This window comes from Nymphalis io, chromosome 11 (genome assembly GCF_905147045.1).
Source record: "Nymphalis io chromosome 11, ilAglIoxx1.1, whole genome shotgun sequence".
NCBI lineage: Eukaryota > Metazoa > Arthropoda > Insecta > Lepidoptera > Nymphalidae > Nymphalis > Nymphalis io.
The window spans coordinates 6,467,951-6,492,399 of NC_065898.1; the positions used below are offsets into that span (position 1 = coordinate 6,467,951).

The window sequence follows — 24,449 nt, forward strand, 5'->3', positions numbered from 1 at the left end:
TTAATTATCTGAATATGACACCTAGTATCATTTCATTGCACTTGTGTTTATTGTTTAGAGAATAGATGAATCAAGGTAATAAAAACAATTTTCAGTTTTAGAGAAAACAAGAAGGCTCCAGTGTGACCCTCCTGTCTTATCAGGTGAATTGTTATCACTGAGGGCAAAGAATACAAGCTTCCTGGTATCAATGTCTAAGGGTTCTAGGAAAACATCTATTTCACTGGTGAAACAAAAAAGATTTCATTTTCATTTTTAAACAATGCTTTTTCTATGTATTCAAAATAACATGATAATACTGTATCATTTAATAAAGGTGGACCACTAAGTAATTCCAGATCAGATTTGTGTAATAATATTTAATGAAAACTTAAACCAGCTGATGATTTAACAATATTTTTTGTATGACTTTTCAAAAAAAAAATCTTTAAATTAATTTGGGTTTAGGTAAACACAAGTTCTCGTCACCTGGTCATCTGCTAATAAAGAGATAAATAGACATCATTTGTGGTTATGAACATGCTTCGCAAGCCTTGCTAAACGTAAATATGACTTACCTTTTCACAATGGTGTTAAAACCATTAAAAATAGTCTTTCTTTAAGCGAAGAAACATAAATATTAAAATTATTAACATCAATATAACGAAATTGAACAATTTTTTAATCGCTCATTATAAAGTGTCACTAAAAAACAAGATTTCGTGTGTTCATTTAAAAAAATATATTTAAATAATTAAAATCACATTAAAAAGCCAAAATCCACTTTTAATTCCGAATACATAATAAATGCAGTCAATTTCTAATTGACAACAAGTTGACAACTGATTGCTGACACAACTCAAAAGATAAATGGCAATTGATAATGTTGCAAGCACCGAGTACATAATCAATCATTATGAAAAGATTTTTTTTATGCCTGTACGCTTTAGGCTGCAACATTATAATAAATTTATTAAAAGTTCAATCATTGGCAGCATTTTTATTAGCTTCATAAAAGCTTTTACCCGCGGCTTCACTCGAAAAAATTTTTCGCGCGTAATTTTTGATATAAGATTTTGATGACGAAAAATTTTTTGAAATAAGTAAGAAGCATGAAATATTATTCTGGTTAGAAAAAATAAATTACGGCTTTTTTATATATTAAATAGAGGATTATTATTTTAATAATAACTTATAATATTATATATGTATGTAATTATTTCATAAAAAGTTATGTATAAATGGAGAATCAGAAAGTTCTAATTCTAGCATTGTTGAATCCCAGTTTTTGTAGAAGGCGTAAAGCCTTACATTCTAACTAATATGCGGGCTGAACTGTGGGACGGTTTTCAATTTCACCAGTTTAACGAAGCAAAAGGCAAAGCTAATAAAGATAACACTGTCTAAAATATGGTTATTTTTTTTTCTTTTTCTTGCTCAGCCATTGTCGGCGTTTTGTTCTTTCGAATTTATTATTTTTCCATGTCTTATAACGTTGTATTAGTAACTTCAATATAAACAAATGTTTTAGCAAAATCATCTATATTACATACTTAAATAAAAAAATATCTGTTAAATGGTTAGTGTCACTGGAGTTAAAATATATAAAGATAATATTTTGATAATGAAAAATGTTATGAAAGTATGCGAACGATACAGACAGTTAAAAAGTTAAATTGCAATTGCTAATTAGATATTTGATAACTCAATGATGATCGATAGATGGGGTATATCATACAAATATTTGTTTCGTAGAATACAACCTTGCAGAGAACTATTTATACTACTTCCATAACGAAACCATATCACGATTCAGAAATCAGGTACAATGCCATCTATCAAGAGTTAGTGTACATTTTTAAAATATATATTATATATATATATATATATTTAAATAGAGTCATTTTCATTAACTCTCTAAAGAAATGTGTATTTTTATATTTGCCGGGAGGGCAAATTACTCTACTCCACCTGATGGTAAGTGGTAGTAGAGTCCAAACGCGACTAGCCGCCCCCGCCTTGCCGGCCCGCAAGATTTTTTTTTTATAGAATATGAAGGCGGACGAACATATGGGCCACCTGATGGTAAGTGGTCACCAACGCCCATAGACATTGGCATGTAAGAAATGTTAAACATCGCTTACATAACCAATGCGCCACCAACCTTGGGAACTAAGATGTTATGTCTCTTGTACCTGTAATTACACTGGCTCACTCACCCTTCAAACCGAAACACAACAATACCAAGTACTGCTGTTTTGCGGTAGAATATCTGATGATTGGGTGGTACCTACCTAGACGAGCTTGCACAAAGCTCTACCACCAGAAAACCTCTTGCCTTTGCCTCTTCACGCCTCGTTTGAAGGAACCCGGGTTGTAAAAGGAGGGGAACATATAACATGTGTTTTATAACAGCCTCGATGTAATCTCTTGGACTAAGATCGCACCGAACGTGAATCCCCAGCATGGCGATTTTGCTTTGTATATCCAGCGTAGTGTCAAAGAGGGAGGTAAGAGGGGAAAAATGGTAATTTGCACCTAGAAGTATTTAAATGAATGTTTTTTAGCGAAAATATACATAAATAAATTGCCACCTCTTTTCTCGTCTGAGCCGAGAAATTTCCAATAACTTTAAAATACATGCTCATAAATTCAAAAAAGAAATATAAATAATAAATTCCAAACAGATCAGACTACTTCTTTTTAAATTTTATGCTAATGTTTCCACCCCATTTCTTTCATATTTTGTTGTTGTTTTTTCTCAGAAGCTATAATTACTTAAAAATGACGGAATCATGATATAAACTTTCAACCCCTATTTCACCCTATGGGAGATTAGATTCTCAAAAACGCTGGAGTACATATTTAGTCATTTCTAATCAGAAACTTGTATATGAAATTTCATGCCTTTAACTTTAAAAATGACAGGTTTCCATACAACCGGACATTCCTCATTTTATTCATTTAGGAGTGGAATTTCTAAAAATCCATCCTTAGGCTGCTTACATCATAAAATGTATTGAATGAAATGGAATAAAATGAAACTGCTAAATTTTAAGTTTCTAGCCCCTTTGGTTTGAAGCATATACTCAAAGAGTATATTGCATATAATTGTTAATGAACACTAACGCTAATATTTTTTTTTTTTTTATAGAATAGGAAGGCGGACGAGCATATGGGCCACCTGATGGTAAGTGGTCACCAACGCTCTTAGACATTAGCATTGTAAGAAATGTCAACCATCGCTTACATATCCAATGCGCCACCAACCTTGGGAACTAAGATTTTATGTCCCTTGTGCCTGTAATTACACTGGCTCACTCACCCTTCAAACCGGAACACAACAATATCAAGTATTGGTGTTTTGCGGTAGAATATCTGATGAGTGAGTGGTACCTACCCAGACGAGCTTGCACAAAGCCCTACCACCAGTAATATCTATTTACTCCACAACATACTAAAACATTAACGATATAATTAACCATACAGTTTATAAGAGACTAATAGAAAGAGAAATAAATAATTTAATGAAAATACAAACACGCATAATGGACGTAATTTGAAAATGCCCTAAGCTATCACGACGATAAGCGGAACTTAGAACCGTGCCTCTGTTGCCATGTGGTTGTAACCATTTAAATAATTTATAATTTAATTTTATTAGTTATTTATTAGTTTTATTTTTTCACTTAGTATTTTAAATACTATATATATATATATATATTTATAAATTAAAGGGAATTCGAATGAATTAAAATGTAAAGTTAAACTTAATTACTCTGTTGTACTTACCTCGATAAATCGTCCCGGTTATTTGTAAAGAAGAAGTTCAAGATAAGAATCTAAAATGTTTATATACATTTGCAAATAAACCTTACCCAAATAAATATATAATAAACAAACAAAAGGTTAATCGATAAATTAAAATAATGGTAAAACAAAAAAAAAATTCTATTTATCTAAAATTATTTACGTCTAGGTATTGGTAACATTGGTGGTGATATCATATTCTGTTTGAAATTAGTTTGGGTAACACATCTACAAATGAAAAGCTAATAGGGATGTCTATTATTAATTTAATAACATTAGAAACCACTCACAACATTGTTATGCTCAGAAAAAAAGTTTTGTCATACATTTATAACATTTACATTAAATACAACACACAATCGTACAACTATGAAGATTATGAAAATGAGTAACAACTTCACAACTTTTGTTAACTCAAAATAAATATATTACATAATGGTGATACTGATTGCGCTAACAAATAAGAAACATTGATGCTCGTAACCGCAAAGCGAGGGATATACGCCAAAATAACGGTAGTCGTGCTAACCCTGCCAATTACAGACCCATCTTGGTTACGTCCATTTTGTGCAAGACAATGGAACGTATCCTAAATACTAGGCTCCTGACGTACCTGGAAGCATTGGCTTCTCCTTTTCAGTGACTGACAATACGGGTTTCGCCGAAACCTCTCTTTCCGAAATGTGTCTGTACCTATAACTGACCATCTTGACCTTCTTGGCGTTACTCTCACATCGACTCTAAATTTCGGCTCTTTTATTGAGTCGAAAGCCCAAATAGCCGCTCGAAAGCTTGGTATCCTCTCCAAACGTTACTTTATTCCAGAACAACTGCTCAGCTTATATAAAGCAAGCAAGTGAGGTCATGTAGGGAGTATTGCTCTCACCTTTGGGATGGCTCTGCTAAGTATCACCTTCAGGCTCTAGAGTAGATTGAGAGGCGTGCCAGGAGGCTGATAGGAGACGATACATTAGTCGAGTCCAGTTCGTCCCTCCCCTAGCCCATTGGGTTGGGGACCTGGATGAAACGGTGGCGGTCCTCTCAAGGAGCGGAGCAGGTCCTCCCCTCTCACTCATCGAGAGGAGGTTGGGCTACGTTAAAGTGGGGTGAAGGGGGGTACGCGGTCGTGGGAACGTACTACTCACCCGACCGCAGCCTCGCTGAGTTTGAATCATATCTCGGCTGCGGTGGCCAGGCAATCGCCGGAACCCACTCTGGTTCTCGGCGACATAAACGCGAAGTCACTTGCTACTCTCCGGCCTGTCTCTACTCAACGAGGGGCAGGTTCTCACCTGCTTGCGCCAACAGGGGGTGGGACGTCTCGTTCGCCATTCCTGTCGTAGCACGCAAGATGTCGAAGTGGAGGGTAGAGGAGGTGGAGACTGTCGGATCATCGTTACTTCCAATTCGAGATTTCCATCTCTCGTAGGTCAGCGAAACCCCAGAGAGTGCCGACCACACTGTTGCGGTGATCTTTTGGCCAGTTAGACCACGAGCTGATCGAGGAGGCCGCTATCGTGTAACGATGGGGTTCAACGGGACGGGAGGATGGCACCAGGGTCCTCCTCGGCATTTAGGCCGATTATGCTGCCCGTCTCGTGGCCCAGTGGCAATGGTCTGGCGGTGTCGTTAGACGTTGCAAACGCCTTTAACAGTCTCCCATTCGAGACGATCAGGGAGGCACTCCGATACCATGGTATGCCGATTTATCTGAGGAGACTGTTGGAGGAGTACCTCCAGGATCGTGAGGTAGTAGAGGTGGGAGACGACGGGAAGTTGGTCCGGCGAGGGCTAGGCTGCGGCGTTCCACAGGAGTCGGTTATCGGCCCAATTGTATATTATAGGTATTTCAATTAACATTCTTTATTAATCTGCTAAATTTAAAAATTAATAATAAATTTTAAAATAATTGTTATATATTAACTGTGTATTGTACTGTGTGTGACTGCCTCGTTGTGACTGTCTAGTGGCTTTATGTAAGGCCGCAGACACTGGGTCCTGGGTTCAATTCCCAGGTCGGGCCAATAAAAAGTTATTAGGTTTTTCTGTCAGAAAATTCTCACACACCCCGGAGTCTGGAAGTTAGAAATGTGTACACTTCCGTGCCACGGAAAGCACGTAAAGCCGTTGGTCCTACGCCTGAACTCTTTCCGGCCGAGTCGGAGTGCACCTGTGTTTGCGCTCACACTTGTGCACTGTAATATCTCCTGCACAATTGGATAATCTCTCTTGAGATTGGCCGACGTCTGAGAAATCGGTCTGAAAGACATTATTATTATTGTACTGTATTTTTTCCTCTTAGATAACTTTACGGATAATTCAAAACTTTGTACATGGTAAGTTATCACAAAAATCTACTGTAATCATTAACATTTATCTTATCTGTTATAAATAAGTTTTAGATTCATTTTATCACTAATATTCATTCTTATCAAAATAAATAACATAATTATTTAAAATAAAATAAAATTACCAATATTTTTTTTATGACAGTGGCAATGAGGAATCTCGAATTGTTAGCTCTTCAAGTCCCCGAAGGTTGGAAGAGTGCGCACACATTATTTGATAGTTTTATTTTTTAAGTAACTCTTGTTTTGTTTGCAGAAAAAAATTTAAAACATAGCCTATAATTTATTTTATCCCGTGAAGTTTTAACTACTATGTTTTTGGTAACACTCCGCAGCCTCTGCAAGTCAAATAACTTCAGACCCCAAAATTCATCATCCCTGAATATAATAATAATAATTTATTTACACACCCAAAAGATACATGTACACAATTTGTTTGCAGTATTATCTAACTCTAAGGTTTTTATTAACATTAGCAGCACTATTGGTGGATCTCTGACTCCAAAACTAGTGTTAATAATATGAATAATACAAGTTCACAGAACTTTCATCACGAAAACTCAAATTAGTACACGTGCGAAAGTCGAAAGATAATTTAATGAGCCCGTATATCACAATGTATTCAGGTAAATAAAACTTTTGTTGTATTTACCTTGTAGCGAATAAAAAATATATTTTTTTTTTATATAAGAAAACGCAAACGAATAGTAACATGCATGCAACACCCTAGGGCTTGCGGGTGCCTTGCCGACCCTTAAGGCCTGAGTACGCTCTTTTCTTGAAGGTTTGTATATACGTCTTATAGACCATTTAAATCTAGAGAAATGACGTCATGTCAATTCAATTCAAGGTCAAAGTTATTTATTTATTTTAACTCCTGCCATTAGAATAGCCGAGATGGCCCAGTGTTAAGAACGCATGAATCTTAACCGATGATCGTGGGTTCAAACCCAGGCAAACACCACTGTAATTTCATGTGCTTAATTTGTGATTATAATTCATTTCGTTTTCTTTCACCATAAAGGTGAAGGTAAACATCGTGAGGAAACCTGCATGTGTCTAATTTCACTGAAATCCTGCCACATTTGTATTCCACCAACCCACACTGGAGCAGCGTAGTGGCATAAGCTCCAAACCTTCTCCTCAAAAAGGGAGAGGAGGCCTTTAGCCCAGCAGTGGAACATTCATAGGCTGTTACGGCTTAGAATAGGCTACAGGCGCTAAAGATATTTATTTACTCTATGTCACTCTTTTGTATAATGAGCCCATAATAAAATAGAATACTTATTAAATTTACCTATATAACGATTCTGTTCATATTAGGTGAAAAGTAAATGTAAATTTCATTAATATTCACCAAAACATACAATTTAAAGTACATATTTTGTTTAGCGACAGACCGGCGACATCCAAACAGATGGTAAATATCTCAAATCGGTAATCTTTGTTAACAGCAGTTTTCTAATATGTTACATAAAATATAAAGAGGAAATTAATTAATGTACAGCGCATAATTTACCTTAAGCCGAAAATTTATTGCAAACGAATACAACCAGAGCCCTGTTACCGCGAAGCGCAGTGCGTCTCCGACGTATGTCGCACGTATGTGCGTTCACTGCATAACTCAATGCTATATGCAACAGCGCGGCTATCTGCGCGCTTCACATATGTGCGTAGGCGCGTATAACCGATGTTTGAAACCCTTGAAATTATATAGATCTGAACTCAACTAACATTGGACGAATCTAAATTTTTTTTTTTTTTTTTATATCGCCGGGAGGGCAAATGACTCTACTCCACCTGATGGTAAGTGGTAGTAGAGTCCAAACGCTGAAACTGTTGTTTTTTTCACTCTGTTTTGTTCCTATAAACTTCCAATCATCATCATTTTACAGACTAATCTTTTATAGGTAGCTTAAGTTTCAGCCAATACAACTGATAGCATTTTTATCGAATAAATGTTCGACGTGATTTTTTAAATCGACATAAGTTTTTTATTTATAGCCCGATTGAAATAAAACAAGTCTAACTTTTAAGTGAAGTTTGCCAAAATACATTCCTGAAAACCGCACCCAAATCAGTTAAGTCATTTCTAAGATTAGCGTGCACAAAAGCACAGACTAACAGACAAAAAATCTAACAATCATTGTTTTGGGTTCTTACGTTGATAAATATTTTACTCAAATATCTTCCATGTACAAACAGCGATCAGTTATATTTCGATTTTTATTTTATCTATAGCTTTTACATGTCTATGTATGTCTAAATATACAAATGAAATAAACTCTTGATTCGATTTGAAAGTTTTTCTATATTTTATTATTTTGAATTCCTATACCTTAACTGTACTACATTATGTGTAGTTATACCTACATATTGTAGAGAGTTGTGTACCTACCTACAACAATATTTATTATTGATGTCGAAATATTTTATGTAGGTAACATCACTAAATGATATTTTGTTTTGAAATCACTAAATGACATGGTACATGCTAGACAAAATAAAAAATTAAAGTCAGTCTGTAAAGTTGGTACAGTCAACAAAACTCAACACGTACATTTTTATTATCTTTTTTTTTTATTTAAGCGCGGCCTCCATATAGTGTTACATACTCTCTGGTTTAATCGTAATTCGAATATCAACCGTAGAGGAAACGGTTGTGTCGCTTTGTAGCGCACTGTGCTCATAGTAATAAAAGTCATTTACGCAGCAACACTGTGTAAAATTGAATAAAGTAATCAAGTTTATGCATATTAAGTGTCTGTAAATAGTATAGCTTGTCAATCGCTAAAATGTCTGTTACGGAAATAAAAAGTAAGCCAATCCGACTCAAATTACGATTGTTGAGTGCATTGCGTGCGATATTAGATTTGGTTACAAGATTTTTCTTCAAATTATACTACGGGACAAAAGGAAAGAAGTTACCACCGATAAAAGATGACATTCTTAAGCAACCGGCAGTAGATGTCGCGAGAAAAATAAGGACCAAGCAGGTTTGTGAATCACCCAAAGCTTCATTATTTTAGCTCTATGATAATAAAATTACTCTTGATTAAGAATGACTCATTCCAGATAACACGATCGATGATTAAATGTATTTCACCTCAGTTTTCCTTATCAATAGTTTGCTAAGCTACGTATTTTTTTATAATAACCGAAGACTTTATATATATAATAGTCTTATCATATAATACTTATTATTTCAGGATATTAATCCTATAAAGTATAAGCTTTATATTATTATGTATGATTATATAATAGTTAAATTTACACACTCAGTAACATATTTTTTAAATATATTATAATCAGTATTAATTTTATAACACTGGGAATCGATACACCGTCATGTAGATATATATGTTCTTTACAAGCACAACTGTTTTATATATTGTTTATATACCTTTATATACTTTTACACAGTCTTATAATTTCAATCAATCAATCAACAGCCAATCGTTGTCCACTGCTGAACATAGGCCTCTCCCAAGGTGCGCCAAAGCTCCCTGTCCTCCGCCTTCCGCATCCAGTTGGTGCCTGCCACCTTCTTAAGGTCGTCGGTCCACCTGGCTGGAGGGCGCCCTACGCTGCGCTTGCCGATTCGCGGTCTCCACTCTAGGACTCGTCTGCTCCAACGGCCATCGGTCCTAGGACATACGTGACCAGCCCACTGCCACTTCAGCCTGCTAATTTTGCAAGCTATGTCGGTGACTCCGGTTCTTTTCCGGATAATCTCATTTCTGATCTTATCCTTCAAAGATACTCCGAGCATAGCTCGCTCCATAGCACGCTGAGCGACTTTGAATTTGTGGACTAGTCCCGCAGTTAGTGTCTACGTTTCGGCACCGTATGTCATGGCAGGTAAGACGCATTGGTTGAAGACTTTCGTCTTCAAACATTGCGGTATAGACGACTTGAGGACTTGACGAAGGTTGCCAAATGCTGCCCATCCCAAGCGAATTCTTCGATCGGCTTCCTTCTCGAAGTTGTTCCTACCGACTTGTATTATCTGTCCTAGGTAGGTATATTCACTAACAACTTCGAGAGGTTTCCCCTCGACGTAGATCGGTCCCGGCACGACATGCCTATTGAACATGACCTTGGTCTTGTCTAAGTTCATACCGAGACCGACACACCGGGAAGACTCGCCTAGGCTACGCAGCATTTCGGTGAGTTGTTCCAGCGACTCTGCTATGATGACGATATCGTCGGCAAATCGAAGGTGTGAGATGTACTCGCCGTTTACATTAACTCCATACCTAGTCCAATCCAGCGTTTTGAAAACGTCTTCCAACGCGTTGGTGAACAGTTTCGGGGATATTACATCCCCCTGTCTCACCCCTCTGCGCAGTTGGATCGCCTTCGTCTTACAGTCCTGGATGTGGACAGTCATTGTAGCGGCGTTGTACAGACATCTCAGTACCTCGATATATCTCCAATCGATATGACATCTCTGCAATGAGTCGAGCACTGCCCAGGTTTCGATGGAGTCAAAGGCTTTCTCGTAGTCCACAAATGCCATACCGTCGGCTGATTGTACTCTTCGGTCTTCTGCACAATCTGCCGAACAGTATGGATGTGGTCCACGGTGCTGTAGCCTGATCGAAAGCCGGTTTGCTCTGGGGGCTGGAACTCGTCAAGTCGTCTGGCGAGACGGTTCGTGACGACTCTTGAGAACAGCTTATATACGTGACTCAGGAGGGAGATTGGTCTGTAGTTTTTCAAGAGGGTTTTATCACCTTTCTTGAAAAACAGTACCACCTCACTCCCGCTCCACGTTTCCGGGGTCTTGCCATGTTGGATGACGGAATTAAAGAGGCTTGCTAGCTCTTTCAGGACCGGAGTCCCGCCTGCCTTAAGCAACTCTGTTGTGATTCCGTCATCTCCCGGAGCTTTGTTGTTTTTAAGCTGTTCTAGAGCCGCCTGAAGGAGCCCTAACGGGACTTCGGTGTAATAAGACTTGGACTGTATTATAATAATTTATTCGCGTATTCAAATTGCACGCAAGGACGATAAAGTGTCCGCCTAGTTGGCTGTCGCTCGCTGAGTGACCGGTGAATCGCGGCGCACGCGCAACGGGCCGCTAGCCCGCGCCCCGCGCCCCGCGCCTCTCTCGTCGTCGGTATATGTGAAGCGCCGACATACTCCCCGGGTTGAAGAGTGCTCTTCAATCTTGATCAGGAAGGGGGCAGATGTTATTGAAAGCGCGACGAATTGTTCCTCTCTTCGTTTTGATTTCTGCCACCCGCGTGACTCCGTCTACGCCGGGAAAGGTCTGTGTGACCCGACCCAGGGACCAGAGCAGCGGTGGTGTTGTTTTGTCCTTGATTAGGACTAAAGACCCTGGTTTCACCTCCCCTCTGGAACTAAACCATTTGGATTTGGCCTGTAGCAAAGAAGTGTACTCATTATGGAAGCGGCTCCAGAAGTGATGTCGTATGTACTGGATTCTCCTCCATCGGTCCAGTCGAGTGATGTCGGCTTCAGTCACCCGAGAGCATGGTACTGATAAGAGTGGTCGTCCAATTAGAAAATGAGAAGGAGTTAGTGCCGAAAAATCATTAGGGTCTGAAGAGAGAGGTGTTAGAGGACGCGAATTTAGAATCGCTTCTATTTGAGTGAGACACGTAGTCATCTCCTCAAATGTGAAATGGGTTAGAGAAAGTAATCTTTTTAAATGATGCTTGCATGATTTGACTGCTGCTTCCGCTAAAGAGTTGAAATGAGGACTATAAGCAGGTGTGAAAATGAAATCGATGCCCTCTTGTGCTATCTCACACGCAACATTCGATGATTGAATAAATTTCTGTATTTCGTTGGATGCGCCTACGAAATTCGTGCCGTTATCAGATGTTATCGTCCGCGGTTTGCCTCGACGCGCTATGAAACGATGTAGCGCGGCCATATAAGCATCAGTGCTAAGATCAGAGACGAGCTCCAAGTGCACTGCTTTTACTGCTGAGCAAACAAAGATGCACATATAAGATTTTATAAGTTTGCAACCGCGGCCTTTACGATCGGCTATCAATACTGGCCCCGCGTAATCTACATAACAGTTGAGAAATGGAAATTCCAGATTAGTTCGAGCACTAGGTAAATGACCCATTAGAGGCTGTACATTTTGTGCTCTATTTTTGAAACATGTAAGGCATTTATTTACGATAAGTCTAGATAAGTTTCTGCCACCTAGAGGCCAATAACTTTGTCTTATATGTGACAATAATAATTGTGGGCCGGCATGTAAAAGTTTTAAATGTTTCATATGAAATAAAAGTTTAGTAAAAATATGCTTACTACAAATTACAATGGGATGTTTTATGTTAAAATCGTAGGGGGAGTTGTCAAGCCTCCCGCCCACGCGAATGAGATTATGATTGTCAATGAATGGAGTCAAAGGAAGCAATCTACTTTTGCGTGGCAATTTCTGACCAGATTTTAAAAGATTATACTCTTCAGGAAACATTTCAAGTTGACAATGATGTATAATAGTATTTATTGAATTTTGTATTTCTTTTGCAGAAAGATTGCCATGCATTTTATTTTTATGTTTTAAGTTATAAATAAATCTTTGTATATATGTAAATATTTTGTAAATTTTATTTAGGCTAGAATATTTTTCTAATAAGCAATTAATGATTGATGAATGCGTGATTGCGTCTGAATGATAAACGTATGAATGATTGCGACAATTACTAATGAAATGAGTAACTACTTCCGGCAAATCGTGTTTCTCTGTGTTTGGCATTTTCGGCCACTCCTTTTTACCATGAAGTAAAAAAGAAGGACCGGACCACCACAGAGGTGTATCGTTTATTACGTCGGCACTGAGGCCACGGGAAACAAGATCCGCTGGGTTGTCCTTCGACGGTACGTAGCTCCAGGAGTGACCAGATGTGATTTCCAAAATCTCATTGACTCTGTTTTTAACAAAAGGTTTTAATTGATTAGAAGGAGTTGAAAGCCATCCTAGAACTATGGTAGAGTCACACCAAAAGCTACATCTATGAATGGGTATGGTAAGCGATTCCTGAACCTTAGTACACAGCCTTGCACCTAACAAAGCTCCGCAAAGTTCAAGCCTCGGTATGGTCGTCGGTTTGACAGGCGCTATTCGGTTTCTAGAGACTAGAAGCTGTACATTTGTAGAGCCATTATCACTACTTGATCGAATATACAGACATGCCCCGTACGCCTTTTCCGATGCATCTGTGAAGACATGAATTTCGTGCTTAATAGAGTCTTGACACAAAACCCATCGTGGTATTTTTAAATTATTTAATGATATCAAAGTGTTTTCAAATGTCGACCAAAGATTTTTAAGCTCGTGTGACATCTCGTCATCCCAATCATATTTATTTATCCAAAGTCTCTGCATAATGATTTTTGCTTGAACGACACAAGGTCCTACTAGACCCAGTGGATCAAATATTTTACTAATTACAGAAAGAACATGACGTTTAGTAATTTTAGTATTTGGCGTTATATTAATAGTATATGTAAGGGAATCTGAATCACAAACCCAATTAAGACCTAAAGTTTTAGCCTGACAAGAATTCGGATCTTGATCAAAGAAATGTAGAGTATTTTGTGATTCGATTTTACTATTAGTAACATGTCTAAGAATTTCTGGATTATTTGATCTCCATTTACGTAAATTAAATTTAGCTGATGATAGAACCGAATGTACCTTTTTTGAAATTTCGATAGTTTCGCTTATGGTATTCCCTCCACTCAAATAGTCGTCTACGTAAAAATCACGACGAATAGCGCTTTGAACACGATAGTCGTCAAGGTTATCAGCTAGACTTGTGAGACACTTTGTAGCTAAATAGGGGGCAGAGGCAGTACCATAAGTGACCGTATTTAATGTGTAGGTCTTTAGAGGTTCTGAAGAATTAAAACGAAAAATAATTTTTTGAAGAGGTCGTTGAACTGGATTTAATTCAATCGCCCTATACATCTTTTCAACGTCACCTGAAACCACGTACCTATGCTGACGAAAACGTGTTAAAATTGAAAACAGGTCGTCTTGAACTACTGGTCCGACCATCTGTATGTCGTTAAGAGACACACCCGAACTGGTAGAGGCTGATGCGTCGAATACTACGCGTAGTTTTGTCGTGGTACTAGAATCTCGAACAACTCCATGATGGGGAATAAAATATTGCAATTTAGAGATTTCAGGTACTGAAGTAGAGTGCGAGTCTAAAGTCATATGACCTAAGTTTTCATATTCTCGCATAAATTCAATATAATGCCTTTTAAAAATAGGGTCACGCCTAAATCGCCTTTCAAGGGATAAAAACCTATTTTTAGCATGAAAATAAGATTGACTTAAATTACTAGGGTCACCCTTTAAAGGCATGGTGACTACAAATCCACCATCATTGTTACGAACAGTGGTTTGCTTAAAAATTTGCTCACATGCTCTTTCTTCTAGAGAATATGAATGTTTTGAAGAAACGTTGTCAAGCTCCCAGAATTGAGTAAGGTCGGGAGTGACATTAGTGTGATGGCAAAAATGATTAAAAATAGATTTTTGTTTAGATTGGTGGGGAATACTACCTGATACTAGCCATCCGAATCTAGTTTCGTGTAATTTAGGTAAGTTTTTCCCTAAATCTATATAATTTTTACTTAATACCTCCCAGAACTCTTCAGCCCCTACCAGGATATCTACGGCCGACGGAACGTTGAAGTTCGGGTCCGCTAGTTTAAGACCTGAAGGAATAGAGACGTGATTGATGTGTACGAAAGACGACGGTAACACTTTTGTAATTTCAGGCAAGATATGACACTCTATATCTACAGTATAGGCACAGCATAAAGACTCTATTAGGAGGTGACAAGACTGTGTACTAGTAGAAATACGATTATTAATACCTGTTACCCTGGTGCTAGTACCGCGTCGTAACAAACCAAGTTTCTCGAAGAATGTCTGCGTAACAAAGTTGGCCGTGCTACCGTTGTCCAGCAGTAGACGTGCAGTGTACTTTTTACCCGACGCGCCGATCACGTTCACCAGAGCTGTGGACAGTAATACATGCGCAGAAGTAGCAAGCTGCAAGCAATTGGCCGGAAGTGCAACATTTGACGTAGCAAGGTGCAAAGAAGAAAGCAATGAATTGACAGTTTTGAAGTCATTCGAATTTAAATGCAAAAGCGTATTATGTTTTATTTTACAATATTTGCAATGTGATAGTTTGCATTGCTTAGCAGAATGGCCTAACCGTAAGCAATTAAGACAAACATTATAATCATTTGCCTTTTGTATGCGACTTTCAATAGATAAACTTCGAAATGAATCACATTTGTATAAAGCATGTGCTTGGGAGCAAAGCGGACATTTATTAAAATTATTATTAGATTTTTTTGGTATTTGAGTAGTTTTATCTGGAACAAATTTATTTGAATGATTATTATTTAAAGCAACAATAATATTATTTTGAGAAAGATTAATATTTGATTCGACGGATTCCAACCAATCTGCCTTTTTGTTTAAAAAAGAACAAAATTGTGCTAGAGTGGGATCATCTTTTAAAGTATTGTTTCTATGTTCTTCCCAATCACGACTAGTTTTTAAATCTAATTTTTTAGACATTATATAAATGAGTAAAGTATCCCAATATTGAGTGGGCTGATTTAATGTTGTTAATGCCCTAACATTTTTATTTATCGTATCAACTAGATTTCTAATTGAAACACTAGACTCATTTGTTATTGACTCGACATCAAAAAGGGCCTGTATGTGGTTATTGACGAGAATGCGATTATTATTGTATCGTTCGCATAAAAGATCCCATGCAATATTGTAATGATCCCCTTTAAAATCAATATTTTTAATAATTAAAGCTGCATTACCCTGGAGTGAAGCTCGAAGGTAATGGAATTTATTGATATCATTAATGGTAGTATTGTTGTGAATTAAAGATGTAAAAGTATCGCGAAATTCTAGCCAGCATTGATAGGTCCCGTCGAAATGCGGTAAATCTATTTTAGGCAAACGAATAAAATTCCTTGAATTGGAAATATGTGCACCTGAATCAGCATCTTTGAAGCCCGCCTCAGATCCAGTACCGTTGGACGAAGCACCGAGCAGGCTGCGCGTGAGTGCCACCAGATTGAAATACTGACGGTCGAAGTCCTCACGCTCAGTAAACGTAGACTCGGCATCCTCGGAAAGTAGTTCAATCGTATTCTGTTTGCGTAGACGAACGGGTTCTATTCAAAGCGATAAGACTTGACCGGTTTCAAGGTTAACACGTGTCAAGTGCGTGCGTACTTTTTGTTATGAAATAATTAAATAATGCATCAATGAAGTAATTAAGCAATATATTACTTGAATAACTAGAAGATTAATTATGGAGAAATATTTAAAAAATAAAAATTTCAGCAAAAAGAAGTTTTCAATAGGGAAAGTTGGAAATAAGTAATTGGATGGACTCACTCAAATACAGAATTATACTCCCTGACATCAGCTTCTTCAGACGACAAAGGCTGCCACGTAGATGACGGAGACGACTTCTTGTCCTTTGTCCTTGGGCGTGGTCAATGTAAACCACGCGACGTCAATGACCGTTGCGTTGCATTTGTAATGCGACGGAAGTATGCAGGTTTTTTCGCTTCGAAGGACCAGAAACTGAAGGAGCCCTAACGGGACTTCGGTGTAATAAGACTTGGACTGTATTATAATAATTTATTCGCGTATTCAAATTGCACGCAAGGACGATAAAGTGTCCGCCTAGTTGGCTGTCGCTCGCTGAGTGACCGGTGAATCGCGGCGCACGCGCAACGGGCCGCTAGCCCGCGCCCCGCGCCCCGCGCCTCTCTCGTCGTCGGTATATGTGAAGCGCCGACACCGCCCTAATCTCTCCTTGGTCAACGACCGGGAGCTCCTCGGAGTAATGGCGCATAAGAGGGGCGCGCTGGTCATCAATACTGATTCCCACGGGTTTATCCGATCTTGAAGAGAACAACTGCCCATAAAACCTCTCTACTTCTCCGACAATCTCAGGCCTAGAGGTAACGACCCCACCATTTTCAGTTTTAAGTTTTGTCAGACGCGGCCTCCCAAACTTGCGAGCGAACACTTTCGATCCCCGATTTTGCTCAATCGCAGCCTTCGTAGTATCGCAGCACGGGTATTGGAGCGTCGGAGATCGCGTCGCGTCAGCGTTTTTATTGTTCGGTTTAAGGCCTTATCTGACAAAAATGATGGTAGTTCTCGTCGTTTTCTCATGAGCTCGAGTGTCTCAGCAGAGAGTTTTGGTGCGTTGTCTCTTCTCTGTGGCGGAAAACACTTGCGGGATGTGTTTTGCAGTATTTTGACCAGCGTGTCGGTTCTCTCATCAATGTTGCTTATGGTTTCCAACGCGGTGAATTGATTTTGAAGTTCCATTTGGAACTTTTCGGAGCCTTGAGCAGCTTGGAGCATGGTAGGTCGGAGAGTAGACCTCATCATTCTCGATCTTTCGGCTTTTAAGTTGATATTTAGAGTGCCTCGAACCAAGCGGTGATCACTTCCGTTATTAAACCTGTTGATCACTGAAACATCTCTAAATATGTGCCTTTTATTCGAAATGATAAAGTCTATCTCGTTCCTTGTCACGTTATCGGGGCTTCGCCAGGTCCACCTCCTCTGAGGCTTCTTTTGAAAGAAAGAATTCATCAAAAAAAGCCCCTGCGCTTCGAGAAAGTTTACCAGCATTTGCCCCCTGTGATTTCTGCAGCCCAAGCCGTAAGGTCCGACTTTCGATTCACCGCTATCTTGTACTCCCACTTTAGCATTAAAGTCTCCCATAACAACATTGTAGTGGGCCTTCGAGGTGTCGTTGAGGGCCTTTGCGATGTCCTCGTACATCGCTTCGACCACATCATCAGAGTATGTCGAAGTTGGCGCATATACCTGTACGACCTTCAGGGAGTACCTGTCGGAAAGTTTTAGGACAAGGTACGCTACCCGGTTCGACACACTACTGATTTCCACAATGCTGCTAATGAGATCCTTTTTGACTAGAAAACCGACACCACCCTGGGAGAGGTTATCACCTTCGCGGAAGTAGAGTAAGTTACTGGACTCTAGAGTTATCGTGTCCTCCCCCTGTCTTCGGACTTCAGATAACCCCAGTATATGCCAGTTTATATGACTTAACTCTACTTCTAATTCGGCGAGGTGATGGTCCAGCCTCATCGAGCGTCCATTATACGTTGCCATGTTCAGTCGTTTTATACAGTAGCCTGCCGTGAACCGGTGATTCTTAGCACCCCCTGCTCTGCCGATACCGCGATCTCTACCTTGATCGGGCCTAGCGGGCTTGCCGGTAACTGGGGGCCTTTTTTTTGGGCGCATCTGCCATTAAGGGAGGGGTTTGCCCATACTCGCCGCGCTGGGCAGGCGTGTTGGCGAGCGCAGTAGGGGGGTAAGATGTTTATGGGAGGGGGGACGCTGCTGCCCATCCCCCCTTTTCCCCGTCCCTCAGTCGCCTCTTACGACACCCACGGGATGAGATTGGGGGAGTACTATTCTAAGCCGGTACTCCACGGCAATCGGCTTATAATTTAATGATGATAAATATACAGTTGTCCGTAATACTCAACAACAGCAATAATTGTCGCAATAAACGCGAAAAACTTTGAAAATATCGATTTTCTTTGGGTAAACTTGCGAGTATCATCGCGGGTTTTATCGCGTTGTCTCGTTCATTCGGTTCGGATAGCACGCGGAGCGAAGGTGTTGATGCAGTACAAAATCAGCAAACCGAGTTGTGTTCATTGAAGCGGTGAAATTCCGACGGAAGCGAAGATTATTATATGAAGACAAACAATTCTTCTCAGAGCTTGATATTACGTTACACTACGTCATTACATGCTGCTTCTTTCAAATAAATAGTCATTATAAGACCTATTCACTCTTTCAAACGATGACGTCATATATTGCGACTTGATGTGTTCTTTTTGCTATGGAGTAATGACGTATTGTTACATAATTTTTATATATACAGCATGGCTGTTTGAATACTATCATACATAAGTTCGTGATATCTGACGACCATATATGACAAAAAAATTACATATAACATAAACATTATTAAAGCTCTAGGTAAAGTTAACCAACAATTGCAATTAAATACATGCAATTAAATACGCGTCGTGTGGACACCCTAACTGCGCTGTCGACACAAAACAGGTATGTAGGTATGTAGACGCGGTAGTTTATCTACGTCCAAACCCCGCCACGTGTTAACACGGTAGCAGGCTACCTTTGACAAACAAGCATGATCCAATCCCCCTTCATACTTTAATCTTGGCTTAGGACAGGCAAAATATCAAGATATTTCACTCGTTTAAGCAAACAAATTTGTTGACAAAATGATGTGAACTTGGAACAAAAATTAATATGAACTGTTTGTTTTATTGTTGTTTAAATGGAATCATAGTTATTTGTCAATCATTAAACTACCTATCTACCTATATAACTACACTAACCATGTAACTAAAACTGTAACACTGTAAAACTGTAACTAAAATGTTCAAAGTGAGCACCCGGCAAGCTATCATTCGCACGCGCATAAGAACGAATCATGTCTAAGTACTCTGCATTTGTGTATTGATAACCTAATTACTAATGACGGGTCACACTCACACACAACAGATTAGGAATACGCGTAAGATCGATCGCTAGGCGCGCGCGTGGGAAGACGGATGTACGAACCTTACGACGTTTAATTAACTATTTGTTAAATTAATGTTTAAAATAAATAAAATATGTACTATTATGATATTAATTAAATAAATTAAAAATGAAATTAATTTTATAGTTTGTTCATTAATTTACTTTTCAGATAACCAGCGTCGATGTTGTTAAAGCTTGTATACGAAGAATAGAAGATATAAATCCTATAGTAAATTGCTTTGTAGAAAATCGTTTTGAATTAGCATTACAGGAAGCGAAGAAAGCTGATGAAATTATAAGAAGCGGTACTAAGACTGTCGAACAGTTGACGCAAGAGAAGCCCTTTTTGGGTGTTCCATTTACAACTAAAGATTCCATTGCTGTAAAAGGTATTCTGCGCATGTTTGTTTTTTTTATGAGTCGAGCTAGTGACGGTCGTGTAAGAAGACCGGGGAGAAGAGATCGGCGCTATACGCACCTTCTCTTCTCGACGTAACTGTCGCCGGGCCTCTGTGCCCCGAGAACCCACTAGGATTTGGAAACCCGCCGAGACGGGCCAACCGGTCGGGATATTACGATAGCGCGCTAGCGATCCCATGTCGTCCTCCGAAGAGACGAAGTTGGTACCGCTGGTTTATTAGTGAGTATTCCGGTGCCTTCAGCACCGCCAATCCCACATACCACCCCACCTCATGTGGGGGCAACGCGTATTTGCATTTTTCCAGCGAAAAAAAAGTGACCATCGCATGGACTTTGATGTAAACTCACCATCTATTAGATGAAAAAAAATTACGTTAACGCTAAGGATTACGCCCGCGATCAAGTATTATTTATTTATTTATATACTCTTTATTGCACACCAATATAGACAAAAATAATAGGAGTAAAACAAAAACAAAGAAAAGAAAAATGTACAATAGGCGGCCTTATCGCTAAAACAGCGATCTCTTCTAGGCAACCTTTGGTAGAGTATCTCTCTCAGATAGGATGGTAGGGGTGTACAAATTATTTAATACATAAAAAAAAATAGATACAATATATATATGTATATATACGATACATAAATAAATATTCCATAAATATATAATTATATAATAATATAATATACATACACATTATAAATATATACATTTACATACTATAGATACTTACATAGTAAATAAAATATTTAATTGCAGTATTATATAGTTTGTAGAAACTTGTCATCAAAAGGTTAAACTTTTTAAATATATTTCAATACCTTATCATTTCTTAGTCTTAAACCATATATATATACATATCAAATAAATATTATAAAATGTAACTTTAACCTAGTTGTTGACTAATGATTTGTGCGATAAGTGCAAAGACACATAAGCCATAAATTAAAAAATGCTTAACAATTATGGCCAGAATGTCTTTTACCTAAAGCTAAGTACACACACGTGCTTCCTTTTTTTATTGCACCTGTATTACTTTACAAGATACCTAATAATAAACTCGAAACTATTAAACATAATGTAATATTTTGTAACATCAAGATATTTTATGCCACGCTAGCGTATGTTATAGCCAAAAAATATACATAGCTTTTCTTTAAAATACAATAGATACGTCAACAGTTTGAATCCTTGTGATAATAATGCTAAAAACAAACTTGTTATGAGAATTTATAATTGTAGATACAAGGTAACAAAAAAAGACTACAATTATCTATCTATAATAATAACGTTAGGAATGACTTATCTTAGTTACCAATCTAAATTATGTTACGCTTTGTAGATCTTCATCAAACCGCAGGAGTAGTTTTGAAAAAGGACTATATAGCTGAAGAAGATGCCGAAGTAATTAAGCTTTTAAAACAAAATGGTGCCATCATTATTGGCTTAACCAATGTTCCAGAACTCTGTATGTGGTATGTTATAACTATACAATAACATGAAGAGCAGCGTGGTGGAATAAGCTCCATACCTTCTCCTCAAAAAGGGAGAGGAGGCCTTAGTCTAACCTGTAAAGTAACAGTTACTTTTACTTTACTTTACATTAATTTAAATATTCATCAAAGATGCAAATTTAATTAAAAGCCATTTGATGGACGCATTTTCACACTCTATAATATGTTTACTCGATGGTAGGCCTTTACGCAAGCCCGTCTGGGTAGGTACCACCCATACCTTATACACCTTCATTCCTTACGTATATATAATTACAATATAAATATGGGATGGTCAATATTTCTACATCGCCAATGTCTATGGGCGGTGACCACTTTAACATCAGGAGACCTATTTGCCCGTCCGCACCTCAAACATAAACAAAATGTATTACTTTTTATGAAAACATAAAACTTTATCCATATCCACTCACTCGACTTTATTTGGGTGATAATTGCACGGACTTTTTTGTTATATTTGACTAGGTGGGAAACTTATAATAAGATACATGGCAGAACAAGTAACCCATACAATACTACAAGAATTGTTGGCGGGTCGTCAGGCGGTGAAGGATGCATCCAAGCTGCTGCGGGCAGTTGCTTTGGAATAGGTACTTTTTTATTACCCTACACATCATGATCACACATCAAGCAATTCGTAGTTCACGAAATTGTAAGTAAACCTTACTTGAAATGTTATTTTACTTAGGTTCTGACATCGGAGGATCTATTCGTATGCCGGCTTATTTTAATGGAATATTTGGACATAAGCCCACAAGAAAAGTAGTTTCCAACCATGGGCAAATTATAACTTCAGAAATGGAAGATGAACTTTTATGTAAGATTAAAGAATTAACAATAATTAATTTTCAATTGTTTGGCTACAAATGTTTAACAAGTATAGGCGTCTTTTTGCTATTACAAATTATCTTTAATAAAAAACATCATATTTAATTTAATAAAACAGTTAAATAAATAATTTTTTCGACGATAGAAAATGTTAATTTTCTCTACATTTAAATATCAATTCAAATTGCAGGTACAGGACCAATGACAAAATATGCTGTTGATTTAAAACCTATCCTCAAAATAATATCGGGAGAAAACAGCAAGCAACTTAACTTAGATAAGCCTGTTGATGTAGGACAAATAAAGATCTTTCATCAGTTTAGCAATAATGCTCCAATGGCAAGCAAAGTAGATCCAGAAATTATCACCGTGATGGAAAAAGTCGTCGAATATTTTAAAATAAAACATAAAATAGCAAGTGAAGAGAAAAAAATTGAACTACTTGAAAGATCTTTTCCGATTTGGTTGAATACTATGAAAAGTACCGAACCATTTGGATCATATATTATAAAAGATTACACCTACTGTTCAATATTTCGAGAAATAATAAAAAGCTTGTTAGGATTATCAGGAAACACTATGATAGCGCTATTTATAGCGTTGGTGGATTGTGAAGTAGTAGATTTCGAAAGTGAAAAATATAAATACTACAGAAGAATAGGTGAAAATTTGGAGGACATTTTTAAAAAAATGTTGGGGTATGATGGTGTTTTTATATATCCTGTTCAACCAACACTTGCGCCATACCACAATCAACCATTGATGAGACCTATGAATTTCATATACACAGCGATAATAAACAGCCTTGGCCTCCCCGCCACTACTATTCCTTTAGGTCTCAACAGTGAAGGGCTTCCGATTGGAATACAAGTAATTGCAAACCATAACAATGACAGACTGTGTCTGGCTGTCGCTGAGGAATTAGAAAAAGCATTTGGAGGATGGAAAGAACCACAAAGTAATTAAGGAACACTGTAAAATGCGTTTTCTTGTATATATATTATGTGTATTTGAGTAGGTTTTTGTAAATCATTTAAAACCAAATCCAACTGTAACACCTTTTTATTCATAATACAAAAAGAAAACCGAAACAAAGTATTTGTAATTCACTTTATATAAAACAGTTAAGAATTTATTATATACAAAACATGCCACATCCTATTTGCGGTGCACGAATAGGTTTAACCAGTCAAGATTAAAATGCAAATAAATCAAAACAAAAGAAAAACATCAATAATAATTTTAATAGACACATTTTACCATTTTGTATAAACTTTTAAATAAATTAATTTTAATAAATAATCTTAGTTCATTACAATAAAAACATATTTTTTTTACTATTAATTGCTCAAAGTTAAAAGCGTAGGAAATTGATTTAAAATAATGTTTGAACAATAAGTAAACTACATGTTAAATTATTTTGCTGGTAATTCACTTGGCATAGCCTGGTCGCATAATTGCATTAATTTAAACTGTAGGACACTTAGTAGAATTTCATAGCATTTGTTTTCATTGTTTAGAAAATAAGCAATTAGATTTGTTGAGTTTTTTGAGGATAAAATAGGCACGATAAGTTTGTTATATTTGCAATTACACCAAATATTGTATCAAACAATACAGTACTGTAACAGCCTGTTAGTGCCTCCTCTCCCTTTTTGAGGAGAAGGTATAGAGCTTATTCCACCACGCTGCTCCAATGCGGGTTGGTAGAATACACATGTGACATAATTTCAATGAAATTAGACACATGCAGGTTTCCTCACGATGTTTTCCTTCACCGTCAAGCACGAGATGAATTATAATCACAAATTAAGCACATGAAAATTCAGTGGTGCTTGCCCGGGTTTGAACCCACGATCATCGTTTAAGACTCACGCGT

The 24,449-nt window shown here is 37.7% G+C and overlaps 3 protein-coding genes across 9 annotated transcripts in view; 1 reads left to right on the top strand and 2 right to left on the bottom strand.

Moving 5' to 3' along the window:
* Positions 1–24,449, bottom strand: part of LOC126771528 (cytochrome b5 reductase 4) — a 104,615-nt gene that overhangs the window by 62,942 nt on the left and 17,224 nt on the right. The window contains exon 1 of one of the 2 annotated variants that reach the window (XM_050491428.1): positions 558–766. The exons of the other annotated variant lie outside the window; for it this stretch is intronic. The gene's annotated coding sequence lies outside the window, so the exon portion shown is untranslated. Of the gene's footprint in view, positions 1–557; positions 767–24,449 lie in introns of those variants that run through there. 2 annotated transcript variants of the gene reach the window in all.
* Positions 8,812–23,809, top strand: LOC126771533 (fatty-acid amide hydrolase 2-like). Its single transcript, XM_050491438.1, has 6 exons — positions 8,812–9,133; positions 19,979–20,198; positions 21,571–21,703; positions 22,208–22,332; positions 22,431–22,559; positions 22,761–23,809. Exons 1-6 carry the CDS (start codon positions 8,933–8,935, stop codon positions 23,534–23,536), a joined length of 1,584 nt encoding a protein of 527 aa, XP_050347395.1. The 5' UTR covers positions 8,812–8,932; the 3' UTR covers positions 23,537–23,809.
* LOC126771526 (uncharacterized) lies at positions 11,104–16,751 on the bottom strand. 6 transcript variants are annotated; one of them, XR_007669547.1, is made up of 2 exons: positions 15,021–16,751; positions 11,104–11,523 (listed from the first exon to the last, which is right to left on the bottom strand). XR_007669547.1 is itself a non-coding variant. In XM_050491423.1 (2 exons), the coding sequence occupies exons 1-2, from the start codon at positions 15,736–15,738 to the stop codon at positions 11,305–11,307; spliced, it is 2,757 nt and encodes a 918-aa protein (XP_050347380.1). In that variant the 5' UTR covers positions 15,739–16,751; the 3' UTR covers positions 11,104–11,304. The 6 variants fall into 6 exon arrangements, 5 of the variants coding, with proteins under 5 accessions (XP_050347380.1, XP_050347384.1, XP_050347383.1 ...); XM_050491423.1 differs by having other exon boundaries at positions 11,104–13,343; XM_050491427.1 differs by lacking the exon at positions 15,021–16,751 and adding an exon at positions 13,191–15,014 and having other exon boundaries at positions 11,104–11,503.